At 36.0% G+C, this 18134-nt stretch overlaps 1 protein-coding gene across 2 annotated transcripts in view; it reads right to left on the bottom strand.

The window, feature by feature from the left end:
- Window positions 1-1601: 1601 nt before the first annotated feature.
- ZGRF1 (zinc finger GRF-type containing 1) overlaps window positions 1602-18134 on the bottom strand; it is an 83971-nt gene continuing 67438 nt past the window's right edge. For both annotated transcript variants that reach the window (XM_079154624.1, XM_079154623.1), the window contains 4 exons: window positions 3213-3389; window positions 2949-3083; window positions 2005-2266; window positions 1602-1826 (listed from right to left, as the gene is read on the bottom strand). In XM_079154624.1, coding sequence (XP_079010750.1) covers window positions 1684-1826; window positions 2005-2266; window positions 2949-3083; window positions 3213-3389 — 717 coding nt within the window. In that variant the 3' untranslated portion in view covers window positions 1602-1683. The remainder of the gene's footprint in view (window positions 1827-2004; window positions 2267-2948; window positions 3084-3212; window positions 3390-18134) is intronic.

The following is an 18134-nucleotide window of genomic DNA, read 5'->3' as shown; positions in this document are numbered from 1 at the left end:
TTACTACTTTGAGTATTTTGTAAAAATCGTTAGAAACTTTACATTTTGATTGTTTATTGAATAGTATACTTCTTAAAGTTCAATTTGTGTCTATCCAACCTTGAAATTTAGGGTGAAAGACACAAAAAATGTGTTAGTGTGGGTTTGGGGACATTTTTATGTCAAATGTGAAAGTCTTTCTTCTTAAAAAATATAAATAAAGGACATACTAATATTCAGGGCTCAGTATGTTTTCACTCAAAATATATGATAAATTAAAGACCTCTGGAACAGTCAACACTATCCAGTCAGAACAATGTTTTGATTTATTAATCTCTAAGAAGAAAAAGTAGATGAGCCTGTAGATCCTTTGCTTCTTACTGGATGTTTAAAGGATATAAGAAAATGAGCACTCTTATCCTTCACCCCACTTTTGTTGTAACAGTCCCAGGTAAAAGGAATGAGTGAAAGTTTTGGCTCTGATGGACAGGGAATGAGACAACATCACTGTGTATGCTCTGACCCCTACGTATCAACAGGCCTGCTGCTGTAGACCTTACATCTTGGGATAACACTCTGTAACCAAATTCTAATAGTCTCTTTTCCAGGATGGAAGAGAGGAAAACTGGAGACAAAACCACCAATATCATATCCAGAATGAGACAGGTCTACCCAGAGAGGAAGGAAGCCTGAAGATGCAAATCTCCACCATGAGCTAAGGGAATGGAGAAGGCAAAGGAACAGGGCCTAAGCAATTTTCATTTTTCCCTGGTTCCCCTCATATTGCCATTACTTCTTTTTTCTTCTAAAGTGCATGATGCAAAAGAGGGCTTATTACAGTGACTATGCAAAAGTGAACTAGAAAGAATGGAAAGGTTTATCCCAGAAGCAATTCTGAAAGACCTGTTGTAATTATACTACGAATTAGAAAAAGGAAAAAAGAAAAAAGCCGGGCACAGTGGCACATGCCTATAATCCCAGTGGCTCGGGAGGCTGAGGCAGGAGGATCAAGAGTTCAAGATCAATCTCAGAAAAAGCGAGGCAGTAAGCAACTCAGTGAGACTATCTTTAAATAAAATAAAAAATAGTGCTGGAGATGTGGCTCAATGGTCAAGCATCCCTGAGTTCAATCCCTAGGAACCAAAAAAAAAACCAAAGTATAATTGTGAATGTCTTTATTTTTAAAATGGTGGTTGGTGTATTTCTAAATTATAAGGATACAGAATTCAGAAAGGGGGTGTGTTGGTATATTTGATTGTGCAGATGTGTGCAACAAATGAACTTCTGAGATATTTACATATTTCTGAAGTGTGCTGGCATTCCCCAGGAAGGCTTTCCCCCTACTCCTTCCAAAATTCCTTTTTTTTTTTTTTTTTTTTTTGGGTACCAGGGATTAAACACAGGGGTGGCTTAACTACTGAGCCACATCCCCAGCCCTTTGAATATTTTATTTTAAGACAGGGTCTTGCTAAGTTGCTTAGGGCCTCACTAAATTGCTGAGGCTGGCCTTGAACTCATGATCCTCCTGCCTCAACCTCCCAAGGCCCTGGAATTACAGGTATGCATCACCACACCTTGTCAAAATTTATTTCTTTTATAAACAAAACATCTGCCTATTTTAGATATGATAAAATTTTTATATAACAAAAGTTTTGAAAATGAATCTGAATTTACGTAAATACAAAATTCCTAAACTATGTCTTTTTATGAATGAGATTTATCTTTAGATTTTTCTTTTTCAGTCTTCTTCCTCTCTTTTTCTTCTGCTTGTTTTTCAAAATAATCTTTAAGGAGCTGGTTCAGGTGTGGTTCATACTGGCTTGCATGCTGCAATCCATTTTTGCTTCCTTAAAAAGATACAAAACATGAGACAATATTCTTTATCTTATAGTGGTCTCCATATTATGCCAGTCCTCTCCCACAATGACAAATCCAGAGCTATTCCTGCCCACACCACCCCAAGCATTAACCCAAAACAGTCAATTTTAATTCAAAATGCTTAAAAGAAATACACTTCTATTTTACCTTCACAATGTTGGATCACATGCCCCCATAGTCGATTTTTCCTCAAACAGCCTAAATTTCCCACAATCAACAAATGTCTCCTTCCTCTGGTCAATGCAACATTCATTCTTTTTTCTGAATCAATGAATCCTACTTGTTTTGTCCTTACACAGGAAAGAATAATGATCTCCTTTTCGGCTCCCTGAAAAGCATCTACTGTGGACACCTGCACACTTTTAATATTAGGATGGTCAAAGTCCACAGCACTGAGTAAATGACAGAGCTGTGGAGAAAAGAAGACAGAACTCATGTAATGCAGAGACAATAAAAAAGGTAAACCTTCAGACCTACTCACAGCCACCACCTTAATTAAACTAACATTTCTCTTTTGTGACTTACATAGACTTGGCTAGATAGTTTCTAAAATGATAGATAAATGACAATGTTAATAATGAAACAAAAGAGAGAAATGACTTCAATTGTTAGGAAACTCATTTGGATATGCTAATTTAGAGCTCATAAATAAGCAAACAATGAAAAAAAATACGAAAATAAAATTCTCCTTAGAAGTAATTGGCTCGGGTGTACATTAATATCTAGTATCTTCCCTTGATTTACTGATAAATACAGTAATCATGAGAGAACATTTTGGAAAACAGAGATTCAATCCCATCTGTCTCAAAACACAAAGCATACGCCATATTTTCTTCCCTCTAATTTGTTTATTTGCATTTTTGCCCCAACAGCTGTAAACTGAATTTAATTAAACCTTGTTAGGTTTACATTTAATCATGCAGAAAAAATACCAGGCCAGAAAAAAAATCAGAATGTTTCTTTTTAGTACATAAATTACAGTCACAAAAATTTTTTAAGCACCAAACCAAACTACTACAAATGTAATATTAAATACTGTAATATATAACTATAATATTTAACATGTGACAAATAAAATATGTAACACAAACCTTGTGCATCTGGGATTTGTATAATGTTATCACTCCAATCATTGAGCTGGCAATTCCACTTGCTATCAATGATTGAATCAACTTGAGGGTAAAAGCAGCTTCTGCCACATTATGAAAGCTGTTATCTCTTTCAATCTAGAATAAGAAAGAGCCTAAATTATATTTCCCAGAAAGGCTATGGAAAGACCAAGTAAACCTACAAACAACAAAATTAAACCAAAAGACTAAATTGTGTTGACTCTCATCAACACTAATATCATTTACCTGTTCCAGTCCTTTAACATTATAGAAACATAGCGTGGGTAGCCACTCCAATAAAGGGCTCCTCTCTGTTTCTGAAATGCCATTCAAGAGGTTTCCTTCATAAAATAGATCATTGGCAATAGCACTGATTGCAGGATGACAACGGTATTGGGTTCTCAACAGAATTGGCTTGTGACCCTACAAAGTTTAAATGCAGAAAAATAAATCAAAATAGAGCATTTTTTCTCTCAAAACTTCTAATGTTTAAACATTTTTAAGTATCACTATATTATAGTCTTAGAGGATGAATTACAACATGATACAATATACCACAGATAAAAATATTTTTAAAGAAGTTATTAGGAGATCTAGTTTGGTGGTAAAGGGCTTGTCTAGCAATGTGTGTGGCTCAGGTTTAATCCTAGCACTAAAGAAAAATAAAAAATAAATTCATGGTAAACTATTATACCATAAAATTATAAAACATCAAACACATCAAATCTTCAACTTATCTAAAAGTTTGCCATCTAACATGCTGGAATAAACCTAATAGTAAAATTTTAAAAGATCTTTTTAAAAATTAAAAAATGTTATTGATAATTTATTTATTGACTTTCCTCTTTGAATAGAGCCATTTTTTTCATTCAGAATCTTCAAAAATGTTTCAAATTTCATTAATTCATCATAATATTCAAATCTCACCCATTTTAGCAATCTTCTGGATCATGTCCTTTAACTGCAAAAAGTTCTGCAGAGTTGTTAGAATATACTGAACATTTACATGGAACTCTAATAATATTTGTATAATTAAAACAATATTGATGACTGCATGGACAAAATATCTTCCAGGGTGAAAAACACATAAGATATCAATCTTCACTACTCTGTGGGGCATAGATATGTCTACGTTTATAAGTCCAAGTCAGTAGGCATGTGAAACCTGTGACAAAAATCATTACATATAAAAATGCTCAAAGGATCATTATTTGTAATAGGAATAACCAAATGTTCAATGTTAGAGAAGAGACTGAATAATGGTATATCTGCACCATATAATATTTAGTGATCCTATGACAACAGAAATGATTACAAAACTAGTAATGACAAGGGAGAATGATTTAGTATAATAGAAAATTTAAAAAGGCAGAATAGAAATTATATTTATTTTGTATGGTTTCAACTGCGTTAAAATGCATACATTTGATATTCACATATAGCCCTAGGGTAAAAGAGAAAAGAGAAAAATACTAAAATATTACAAAGGTTTTTGTTTTCAAGTGGCAAGGTGCATTATTTTTATCTTTACTTTTTTGTAGTTTAACACTTTCTATAATGAGTAGTAGATATTGCTTATTTCTTTACTTTTAATTAATTCTGAACTAGCTTACATATACAGAAAAGTAAATAAAGTAATATGACATCCATGTGCCCAGCAACCAAATTTGATAATAGCATTTGGTCATGTTTGTTTCACAACTCTCTTTGGTTTAGAAATAAAGTATGACATATACAGCTAAGTCTCCCCCACATTATTTCTTCTACCACTTCCCCAGAAATGATCCCAGTCCTGAATTTATTTTGTAGCATTCCCATGCACTTTTATATGTTGTGTATTACATGTGTCTATAAACAATATATATATGTGTGTGTGTGTGTATATATATATAATCTGATGTGCTTTTGAAATTCACATAAATGGCATTTTCAATAAGTATCCCTTTGCACCTTGCTTCTTTCAACATCCACTATATTTTTGAGAACTATCTATATGGATCTAGTTCATTCATCTTAACCTTTTAATATTATTTTACTTGGTGACTAAATCATTTTTTCAGTCTATATTTTATTTGCCTTTTTAAAATTTCCCCAAATAAAAATATACTTCACATTTAAAAAGGCATTAGTAGATTAGCGGAAAAGCAAACAGAAGAACATGCATAGTATGTTACCTTTTTTTAAAACAAAGGGGAATTCATTTATGTATTTGCTTCTACTGTTATAAAATATCACTGGAAAGCTATAAGGGACAGAAGTGGAAGTTCTCACAATCTCCATACTTTGAGGTTCTTATTGAATACTGAACCATGTGACTAGTGCCTATGCCCAAAATGCTTTTAGAATTTGAAAATTATTTTTAAATTGATTTTTTTTAAAAAAGGTTTTTAGGGCTAGGAAGATAGCTCAGTTGGTAGAGAGCTTGCCTTGCGAGCACAAGGCCCTGGGTTCAATCCCCAGCACCGCAAAAATAAATAAATAAGTAAGTAAATAAAAAATAAAAAAGGTTTTTAAAAGTCTGATTCAAAAGAAGCTGGATACTGACTTATGGAAGGGGCAGAAATCTTATTCAATTATAATTAAAAGCTCAAGACGACTGAAAGCTTGGTTCTTTACAAAACTGATTACAACGCAACTAAAAATTCAATGCAGCCAAGTGTGGTGGCACACATACCAATAGCTTGAGAGGTTGAGGCAGGAGAACAGCAAGTTCAAGGCCAAACTGGGCAATCTGACAAGATCTTGTCTCAAAATAAAAAATAAAAAGGGAAGGGGATATAGCTCAGTGGTAAAGCCCACTCTGGGTTCAATTCCCAGTAACGGGAAAAAAAAATCCTCAATGCAACATAAAACACAAAAATAAAGGAGAATTCTGAATTAAGAAAGTAGAATAAAACTGCCTTGCAGAATCTATTCCCTAATATTTAAAGGAATAATAACCAAAATAGTAATAATAATAATAAAAACAAAACTAATAACAGCAATAAAGAACCAAATTTAGCAGTTATACAACACAAAAAAGGTGTGTGGCTAATCCAATGCCATAAACTTTTTAAAAAGTGCTGTCATCAGGAAATAAACAAGATTCTGGGGTAAAGGGAGAAATGCAGCACCATGAGATTATTAACCTCTCCTGAAGTCATATAATGGAAATGGCTCCTAATAATGATAATAATATAAGGGAAGTGAACTGGGCAGTTTTTAGTGGAAGTGAGGCGCTAAGGATCACACAATGAATTGATGAGCCATTTGGAGCCTGAGTATCCCCCATGTGGGAAAGAGATACCAACATCCAACCACATGGAGTGAATTCTAGTAGTGTATTTAACAAAACTTTAGATATGACAGTGCCCATATAAACTAATAACGACAGATGGGCGCAGTGGTGCACATCTGCAGTGGCTTGGGAGGCTGAGGCTGGAGGATCACAAGTTCAAAGCCAGCCTCAGCAACTTAGTGAGACCCTGTCTCTAAATAAAATATTAAAAAGGGCTCAGGATGTGAATCAGTGATTAAGTGTCCCTGGGTTGATTCAATCCCTGCTACCAAAAAATAATTTAATTAATTAAAAAAAAAAAATTAATAAAGACATCACATACGGCTAGCTGTGGTGATGCATGCCTGTAATCCCAGTGACTGGGAAGGCTGAGATAGGAGGGTCATAAGTTCAAGGTTAGCCTCAGAAAATTAGCGAGAGACTAAGCAACTTAGTGAGACCAAGTCTCAAAATAAAATACATTACTGGTGGGACTGCAAATTGGTGCAGCCACTCTGGAAAGCAGTATGGAGATTCCTCAGAAAAATGAGAATGGAACCACCATTTGACCCAGTTGTCCCACTCCTTGGTATCAAAGGACTTAAAATCAGCATACTACAGTGACGTAGTTAATTGATGTGTATATATTACATTGATATGTAAATGTTTATAGAAGCTCAATTCACAATAGCTAAGCTATGGAACCAACCTAGGTGCCCTTCAGATGAACAGATAAAGAATGTGGTGTATAAAAACAATGGAATATTACTCACCCATAAAAAAGAACGACTTTATGACTTTTGCCAGAAAATGGATGGATCTGGAGATTATTATGCTAAGTGAAATAAGCTAATCTAAAAACTAAAGGTTGAATGTTCTCTCTGATATGCGGATGCTAACACACAACGAGGGGGGTAGGGAGAATTTAAGTTCACTGGATTAGACAAAGGAGAATAAAGAAAAGGGAGGGTGGAATAGGAAAGACAGTAGAACGAATCAGACATAACTTTCCTATGTTCATATATGACTATATCACCAGTGTAACTCCACATCATGTACAACCACAAGAATGAAATCCTAATTAGAATAAGTTATACTCCACATATGTATAATATGTCCAAATATACTCTACTGTCATGTATATATACAAGGAATTTAAAAAATAAAAATTAAAAAGAAGAGGGCTCAGGATGTAGCTCAGTGGAAAATGCCCTGGAGTTAAATTCCTAGTACCAAAAAAAAAAAAAAAAAAGAGATAACACACATTCTTAATCTAGTTCTATTCCAATTCAACTTCTAAACCCTGGGCGGGAAGGGCTTATCCAGGCTAGCTTCTCGGAGCAGACCACCCAGTGAGAGCCTTTCCACACAGAGCCAGCCACAAGTCCCCAAGCCAGCGGTGACCTCCGGCCCGCAAGCAGCCTCTGGGACCAGGACAAGGCAGCCAGAGACCTCTGCAGGTGGACATGCCCCCCCCCCCCCCCCCCCCCCCCCCCCCGCCGCAGGCTTTTTCCACGGGGCTATCCAAGATGGCGGACTAGAGGGTGACTGCATCTCCAGTTGCTCCAGAACCCAGGATTCAAGAAGGGGAGGCACTGAGAGACTCAGACTAAAATAGAGCCTCAGGGTGAGTATCCCCCACCCGGTGAAGCGGTAAAGAGCTGCCCGGGCGGCAGGCCCGGATTCAGTGGCTTATTAGAGTAAGGCAAAGCAGCTAGAGTCCTCCCCAGGCGGCCCTGCGCACTCCGGCAGTGGGCTCCTCCCACAAGGCAAATTCTCCAGCATCTCAGAGCAGGCCCCCCAGTGAGAGCCTTTCTGCACAGAACCAAGCTTCAAGTCCCTGAACCAGGACAGCGAGTTCCTGCCCCCAGGTTGCTTCAGGGACCAGGACAGGGCAGCCAGGGATTTCCCCAAGCAGCCCGCAGCCCGGCCCTCTCGGGCGGGAAGCGCCTTTCCAGGCTAGCTTCTCGGAGCAGACCGCCCAATGAGAGCCTTTCCGCACAGAGCCAGCTCCAATCCTGGAACCAGTAGAGGACTAGGGGCAGCTTTCCTTGGAAGCACTGCATTATCAAGTTACTCCAAGATTTCAGGCTACTGAAGGCAGGAAGGTGATACACTGGAAATCTACAGGGACAATATAAGCCAATGGAAAAATTCTGAAATATCACAAAGACCCACTGACATCTGACCAATATGAGAAAACAAGGGAAGAAAATGTTCCAAACAAAGCTAGATCCTGTATCAATAAAACCCAATGACAGCACAGCAGAAGAAATGTCAGAAAGGGAGTTCAGAATGTACATAATTAAAACAATCAGGGAAGCAAACGAGGAGATGAAAGAGCAAATGTAGGCATTAAATGATCGCGCCAATCAACAGTTAAAGGAGCAAATATGGGAAGCAAGAGATCATTTCAATAAAGAGTTAGAGATACTGAAAAAAAACCAAACAGAAATCCTTGAAATGAAGGAAACAATAAACCAAGTTAAAAACTCCACAGAAAGCATAACCAATAGGATAGAACACCTGGAAGACAGAACCTCAGATACTGAAGACAAAATATTTAATCTTGAAAACAAAGTTGACCAAACAGAAAAGATGGTAAGAAATCATGAACAGAATATACAAGAATTATGGAATATCATTAAAAGGCCAAATTTAAGAATTATTGGGATTGAGGAAGGCTTAGAGAAACAAACCAAAGGAATGAACAATCTATTCAATGAAATAGTATCAGAAAATTTCCCAAATCTGAAGAATGAAATGGAAAACCAAGTACAAGAGGCTTATAGGACTCCAAATATACAAAATTACAACAGACAGACACCAAGGCACATTATAATGAAAATACCTAATATACAAAATAAAGACAGAATTTTAAAGGCTGCGCGAGAAAAGAATCAAATTACATTCAGGGGGAAACCAATAAGAATACCAGCAGATTTTCCAATCCAGACCCAAAAGCAAGAAGGGCCTGGAACAACATTTACCAAGCCATGAAAGAAAATGGATGCCAACCAAGAATCTTATACCCAGCAAAACTTACTTTCAGATTTGACGATGAAATAAGATCCTTACATGATAAACAAAAGCTAAAGGAATTTACAAAAAGAAAGCCGGCATTGGAGAACATTCTCAGCAAAATATTCCATGAAGAAGAGATGAAAAACAATGATGCAAATCAGCAACGGGAGGAACTAGCCTAAAGGAATAGCCAAATAAAGGAGAAACCAAATCATGTCAAAAAACAAAACTGAGTCAAATGACTGGGAATACAAATCATATCACAATAATAACCCTGCATGTCAATGGCCTGAACTCATCAATCAAAAGACATAGACTGGCAGAATGGATTAAAAAGAAAAATCCAACTATTTGCTGCTTGCAAGAGACTCATCTCATAGAAAGAGATACCCATAGACTAAAGGTGAAAGGATGGGAAAAAACATACCATGCACACGGACACAGCAAAAAAGCTGGAGTATCCATCCTCATTTCAGATAATGTGGACTTCAAGCCAAAACTAGTCAGAAGGGATAAAGAAGGACATTACATACTGCTTAAGGGAAGCATAAATCAGCAAGACATAATAATCATAAACATCTATGCCCCGAACACTGGCTCATCCATGTACGTCAAACAAATCCTTCTCAATTCCAGAAATCAAATAGACCACACACAATAATACTAGGCGATTTTAACACACCTCTCTCACCGCTGGATAGATCATCCAAACAAAAATTGAATAAAGAAACCATAGATCTCAATAACACAATCAACAATTTAGACTTAACCGACTTATATAGAATATACCATCCAACAAAGAACGAATATACTTTCTTCTCAGCAGCACATGGATCCTTCTCTAAAATAGACCATGTCTTATACCACAAAGCTACTGTTAGCAAATACAAGAAGATAGAGATGCTACCTTGTATTCTATCAGATCATAATGGATTGAAACGAGAAATAAATGACAGAATAAAAAACAGAAACTTCTCCAATACCTGGAGATTAAATAATACACTATTATATGATGAATGGATAACAGAAGACATCAGGAGGGAAATAAAAAAATTCTTAGAAGTAAATGAGAACATAGACACATCATATCAAAATCTCTGGGACACTATGAAAGCAGTACTTAGAGGAAGATTTATTTCATGGGGTGCACTCAACAAAAGAAGTAGAAATCAACAAATAAATGACTTAACACTACAGCTCAAAGCCCTAGAAAAAGAAGAGCAGACCAACACCAAAAGTAGTAGAAGACAGGAAATAGTTAAAATCAGAGCCAAAATCAACGAAATTGAAACAAAAGAAACAATCGGAAAAATTAACAAAATAAATAGTTGGTTCTTTGAAAAAATAAACAAAGTTGATAGACCCTTAGCCACACTAACAAAGAGAAAGAGGGAGAAAACTCAAATTACTAAAATTTGGAATGAACAAGGAAATATCACAACAGACACAAGTGAAATACAAAACATAATTAGAAGCTATTTTGAAAATCTATACTCCAACAAAACAGAAAACCTCGAAGACATCAACAAGTTTCTAGACACATATGAATTACCTAAACTGAACGAGGAGGACATACACAACTTAAATAAATCAATTTCAAGCAATGAAATAGAAGAGGTCATCAAAAGCCTACCAACAAAGAAAAGTCCGGGACCAGATGGGTTCTCAGCCGAGTTCTACAAAACCTTTAAAGAAGAGCTCATTCCAATACTTCTCAAAGTATTACATAAAATAGAAGAGGAGGGAACCCTCCCAAACTCATTCTATGTAGCCAATATCACACTGATACCTAAACCAGACAGAGATATAGAGGAAAGAAAATTTCAGACCAATATCCTTAATGAACATGGACGCAAAAATTCTCAACAAAATTTTAGCAAATCGCATACAAAAATATATGAAAAAGATAGTGCACCACGATCAAGTGAGTTTTATCCCAGGTATGCAAGGTTGGTTCAACATCCGGAAATCGATAAATGTAATTCACCATATCAACAGACTAAAAGTTAAGAATCACATGATTATTCAATAGATGCAGAAAAAGCATTTGATAAAATACAGCATCCCTTCATGCTCAAAACACTAGAGAAAACTGGGGTAGTGGGATCATTCCTTAACATTGTAAAGGCCATCTACGCTAAGCCCATGGCCAGTATCATTCTAAATGGTGAAAAACTGAAAGCATTCCCCCTAAAAACTGGAACAAGACAGGGATGCCCTCTTTCACCACTTCTATTCAATATCGTTCTTGAGACGCTAGCCAGAGCAATTAGACAAACCAAAGAAATTAAAGGGATACGAATTGGAAAAGAGGAACTCAAACTATCCCTGTTAGCTGATGACATGATTATATATTTAGAGGAACCTGGAAATTCCACCAGAAAACTCTTAGAACTCATAAGTGAATTTAGTAAAGTAACAGGTTACAAGATCAATGCTCATAAATCCAACGCATTTTTATACATAAGTGATGAATCTTCAGAAAGAGAAATTAGGAAAACTACCCCATTCACAATAGCATCGAAAAAAATAAAATACTTGGGAATCAATCTCACAAAAGAGGTGAAAGACCTCTACAATGAGAACTGCAGAACACTAAAGAAAGAAATTAAAGAAAACCTTAGAAGATGGAAATATCTCCCATGTTCTTGGATAGGCAGAATTAATATTGTCCCAAAATGGCCATACTACCAAAAGTGCTATACAGATTCAGTGCAATTCCAATTAAAATCCCAATGATGTACCTTACAGAAATAGAGCAAGCAATTATGAAATTCATCTAGAAGAATAAGAAACCCAGAATAGCTAAAGTAATCATCAGTAGAAAGAGCAAAGCAGGGGGTATCACAATACCAGGTCTTCAACTCTATTACAAAGCAATAGTAACAAAACGGCATGGTATTGGTACCAAAATAGACAGGTAGATCAATGGTACAGAACAGAGGACATGGACACAAACCCAAATAAATACAATTTTCTCATACTAGACAAAGGTGCCAAAAATATGCAATGGAGAAAAGATAGCCTCTTCAACAAATGGTGCTGGGAAAACTGAAAATCCATATGCAACAGAATGAAACTAAACCCCTATCTCTCACCCTGCACAAAACTCAACTCAAAATGGATCAAGGACCTCGGAATCAGACCAGAGACCCTGCAGATTATAGAAGAAAAAGTAGGTACAAACCTTCAACTTGTTGGCTTAGGATCAGACTTCCTTAACAGGACTCCCATAGCACAAGAAATAAAAGCAAGAATCAACCACTGGGATAGATTCAAACTAAAAAGCTTTCTCTCAGCAAAGGAAACTATCAGTAATGTGAGGAGAGAACCTACAGAGTGGGAGAATATCTTTGCCACTCATACTTCAGATAGAGCACTAATTTCCAGAATCTATAAAGAACTCAAAAAACTCTACACCAAGAATACAAATAACCCAGTCAACAAATGGGCTAAGGAAATGAACAGACACTTCACAGAAGAAGATGTACAAGCAATCAACAGATATATGAAAAAATGTTCAACATCTCTAGGTATAAGAGAAATGCAAATCAAAACTACCCTAAGATTTCATCTCACCCCAATTAGAATGGCGATTATCAAGAACACAAGCAACAATAGGTGTTGGCAAGGATGTGGGGAAAAAGGTACACTCATACATTGCTGGTGGGGTTGCAAACTAGTGCAGCCACTCTGGAAAGCAGTATGGAGATTCCTCCAAAAGTTTGGAATGGAATCACCATTTGACACAGCTATCCCACTCCTCGGCCTATACCCAAAGGACTTAAAATCAGCATACTTCAGAGATACAGCCATATCAATGTTCATAGCTGCTCAATTCACTATAGCCAGATTGTGGAACCAACCTAGAAGCCCTTCAATTGATGAATGGATAAAGAAACTGTGGCATATATATACAATGGAATATTACTCCACCATGAAGAATGATAAAATTATGGCATTTGCAGGCAAATGGATGAAATTGGAGGATATCATGCTAAGTGAGATAAGCCAATCTCAAAAAACTAAAGGACGAATGATCTCGCTGATAAGTGGATGAGGACATATAAGGGGGTGTAGGAGGGGTTAAGGTTAGGTTTAGGGTTAGAGATAAGGAGGGTGGTAAGAATGGAGGAAGGAAGGACTGTATAGAGGGAAAAGAGGGGTGGGAGGGGTGGGGGGGAAGGGGAAAAAATAACAGAATGAATCAAACATTTTCCTATGTAAATTTATGATTTTTAATTAAAATAAATTTTAAAAATGTGGTTAAAAAAAAAAAATCTTCTAAACAGAATACAAATCTAAAAAAGCTTCCCAAACAGGAACATCAGGAAATGAAAGAAAATTGACAACTATGTAAACATGACAGCTCCTCCCCCAAAACTAATAAAGTAAAGGAAAATGATGCAAAAAAATAACTGTCTTCATTGGCTTTATGCTGCTATAACAGACTATCTGAGACTGAGTATTTTATAATGAATGGAAATTTATTTCCCATAGTTCTAGTATCCAGTGAGCAACTTCTTTTTTTATTATTCTGGTACCAGGGACTGAACACTAAGCCACATCCCTAGCCCTTTTCATTTTTTATTTTGAGACAGAGTCTGGTTAAGAGACCTCAATAATTAGCTGAGGATGGTTTTGAACTTTGATCCTCCTGCCTCAGCCTCCTGAGCCGCTGGGTTTCCAGTGAGCAACTTCTTGATGCATTTTCCCATGGTAGAAGGCCAGAGACTGAGGGGATCAGGGTGCGAAAGGCAGCCAAATCCCTTATATAAGTAATCCAATCCTGTGGTAATAGCATTAATTCATTAATTCAGACACAGCCCTCATGACCTAACACCTCCACAAGGTCCCACCTCCTAAACACTTCCACATTGCAAATCAAATGTCCAGCACATGAATTTTGGGGTACACATTCGAATCATAGCTGATACATATGGAATTCAGTCTAGATAAAAGTGTAACCAAAGAACAGAAGAAAAATGTCCACAAGAGATTAAACAATAGTATCAAATCAAAATACAATCTAGTAAAACAATCTCAGAAGATAATAAAATTAAAAGGGAAATGGAAATTTCAACTCTAAAGAAATAAATCGATTTTCAAGACAATATCATTAAAGAACTAATTAATGAAAGGAAGCCAAGAACAAAATGGAATTTCTTCACAAAACTCGCTACAACTCAACTCAAAACTCAATGATGAAGTCTCATACTTCTGTGCCTTAGGCATGTAAATTTTATTTTGTTCCTTTTCCTATTAAAAAGGAAAAAAGAAAACTCAATGCAATTTGAAATTCAAATGTAAGGGAAACAGAAATGAAATTCCTGATATAAAAGAGAGATTTCACAGATAATACAGATGAAATTAAATATAAAAGACAGTTAAAGACATCCAATATGACAATAATGAGGTTCCTTTACATGTATACACTGAATGTGTGCTTCCAAATTCATATATTGAAATCTCACCACCAATGTGATAGTTTTGGAGTTGGGCCATTGGGCAGTAATTAGGTTTAAACAAGGCCATGAGGGTAGGGCCCCCATGGGGGGATTAGTGAATTAAGGAAGAGAAACTAGCTCTCTCTCTTTGCCACAGGAGGATATCATAGTAGGTAAAAAGGGGGCTTACTATGGTTCAGAGAATTGTCTTCCAAAGGCACATGTGTTAAAGGTTTGATCCCCAGAGTGGTATTTTGAAAGTTGGTAAGATCTTCAGCAAGTGGGACCTAGGGCAAGGTCTGTGTCATTAGGGGCATGCCCTGGAAGGGGACCCTGAGATCATGGTCTCTTCCTCTTCCTGACTCCCTTGCTTCTTGGCTCAGGTGAGTGGTTTGTTCCATCATGTGCTCCCTCCATGATGTGCTGGTCTTACCAGAGGCCTAAAGCAGTGAGACTGTTTAATCTGGGACTGGAAACTCTATAATCATGAGCCCAAATAAATATTTTCTCTTTATAAGTTAATTGTCTCAGGTATTGAATTATAGTAACAGCCTGTTGCTATAGTATCAAGAAAGGAGCCCTCACCAGAAACCAAATCGGCCTGCACCCAGATCTTGGACAGTGTGGTCCCTAGAACTGTAAGAAATAAACATCTGTTGTTTAAGTCACTCAGTCTGTGGTATTTTGCTAAAGCAGTCTGAGGTGACTAAAACACTCTGATAGAAAATAAATAGAACTAAAAACTTCCCTGAAATGAAGAAATGTCCAATTTGAAAAAAATTGTATCATATCATAGCACTGAATTATACTCCAATAGATTTATAAATTATTAAGGTTACAGAATAAGCTCCTGCATCTAGGTAAAAAAAAAAATCATTACAAGGGGAAAATACTCAGGCTGGCCCTACACATCATAATAATACTCTATGATTAAGAGATATTTAGAAATGGAGCTAGTAGATTGACCTTTCAAGTAATCCAAAAATTGCTCTGAGATCTAATATGCATGTTGAGATATTTAAATATTTATGTTTTTAGACTCTTATTCTACTGTTGTTTGACTTAATTATTAAAAATAAAATCATTATCCCACAAAAAAAGTTTTTAAAAATACAGAAAATATTGTTGGGATATGACACAAGAATATACCACCACGCCAAGATGCCATTCACATTTATAGGCAACAGACATTTTCAAACATAAAGAGAACTCAGGATATTTAATCAGTTTGATTTACTCATTTTAAGATTTTATATATACTATTATCATTTGTTAATTAAAAATTCTAAAGTCAAAAAAGAAAAAAATTCAGAAAAGTAGGCATCTATGAGCCACTTTTGAAAAACATAGAAGGAACTCAGATGAATGAAGCTAAATACTGAGTCTACTTAAATACAATTCTAAATGTACAAGTTAGGATTATAGAACAATAGGTAAAGGTAAATGTAATATGCCCAGAGAACACAAAAATAGTAACTAGCAAAATAGAAACACTGGAGGGAATAGAAAGGTGGAAAAGAAACATTAAGCATCAATATCTCTAAAACTTTTTTGGGTGGTGAAGATACTGGGGTTTGAACTCAGAGGCACTTGACCACTGAGCTACATCCCCAGCTCTATTTTGTATTTTATTTAGCATCAGGATCTCTCTGAGTTGCTTAGCACCTCACTCTTGCTGAGGCTGGCTTTGAATTTGTGATCCTCCTGCCTCAGCCTCCCAAACAACTGGGATTACAGGTATACGCCACAGCACCCAGCTTTTTATTTTTTATTTTTTGGTATTGGGGATTGAACCCAGGATGCTCTACCACTGAGCTACATCCCCAGTCATTTTCCATTTTTCATTTTGAGACAGGGTCTCACTAAATTGGTAAGACTGTCCTCAAATTTGCAATTCTGAAGCCTCAGCTTCCTGCATTGCTGGGATTATAGGGTCTGCATACCACACCCAACTAATATCTCTATCTTTCAAAGCGGAGAAATCAAACTATTCAATTTACAATTTCTTCTTAGAGAAATAATTTAGGAAATAATCTTCTGGGAAGAGATATTATATCTGAAGAATTACTTGTAACCTAACAATTCTTTTCATTTCAATTGGGCTCTTCTTCCGTTAAGTTCAAACAGTAAGATAACGTATTAGATGCAATTTCAACCAGCAAAAAATTTTTAAAAATTCCCTTATCAAAAGTTGTCTTTTGAGGGGCTGGGGGAAGGAAAGATAGTAGAATGAGACAGACAGTATTACTCTATGTATGATTATATGAATGGTGTGAATCTACATTGTGTACAACCATAGAAATGAAAAGTTGTACCCCATTTGTGTACAAAGAATCAAAATGCAATCTGTAAAAATAAAAAAAAAATTAAATAAAAAAAAGTTCTTTTTTTTTTAACAGTTCTTTTGGTTGGAATATTTAAATCTTTTGTTTATAAAAATGGTTTGATTTGGATGTGGTGACAGATGCCTGTAATCCCAGCAACTCAGGAGGCTGAGGTAGAAGGATCTCAAGGTCAAGGCCAGCCTTAAAAAAAAAAAAGAAAGAAAAAAATAGGGGCTGAATATATAGTTCAGTGGTAAAAGGCCCCTAGGTTCAATCCCCAGTACCCCCCAAAAAAAATTGATTTACAGTATTGCATATTAACAATAGCAATTATGGATGAGTAAATTGTGGTATATGTGTATAGCACAGGATATCATTCAGCAATAAATAGGGAAGAAGTCATATAGAGAATGGAGAATTCAGAAATAACCCTCAAGTACATAGTTAATTGATATTTGACAAAGGCGCCAAGAAAATTCAATAGGAAAAGGAGAGACTTTTTAACACATAGGATTAGAAAGACCAGATACCTACCTGTAAAAGAATGAGAATGGATTCTTAATCTACATCATATAAAAAAAATAAATTCACAAGAGAACCAAGAACTACATATAAAAGCTAAAATTACAAAACTCTTAGAAGAAAACATTGGGGAAATCTTAATTAATGATATTGGATTTGGCAACAGTTTTGTGGATATGTCATCAAAAGCACAAGCAACATAAAATACAAATAAATTGGACTTTATCAAAATTAAGAACTGTGTGCATCAAAGGACACTATGAAAAAAGTGAAGGACTGGGAATATAGCTCAGTTGGTAGAGTGCTTGCCTTACAAGCCCAAGGCCCTGAGTTCACTCCCCAGTACTGCAAAAAAAAAGTGAAAAGACTATCGTTAGAATGAGAGAAACTATTTGCAAATCATGTATTTAATGAGGAATTAATATCCAAAATGTAGAAAGAAGTCCTACAATTTGACAAGAAAAACAAAGCCAATTAAAACATGGGCAAAGGACTTGAATAAGCATTTCTTCAAGAAGATAGAAATATGGCCAGTAAATACATGGAAGATGTTAGGATGTTAGTCATTAGGATGGCTACTGTGAAATTGAAAATA

The sequence above is a fragment of the Sciurus vulgaris genome, assembly GCF_902686455.1.
Source record: "Sciurus vulgaris genome assembly, chromosome: 9".
Taxonomy (NCBI): domain Eukaryota; kingdom Metazoa; phylum Chordata; class Mammalia; order Rodentia; family Sciuridae; genus Sciurus; species Sciurus vulgaris.
This window is presented reverse-complemented; position numbering and strand designations above follow the sequence as displayed.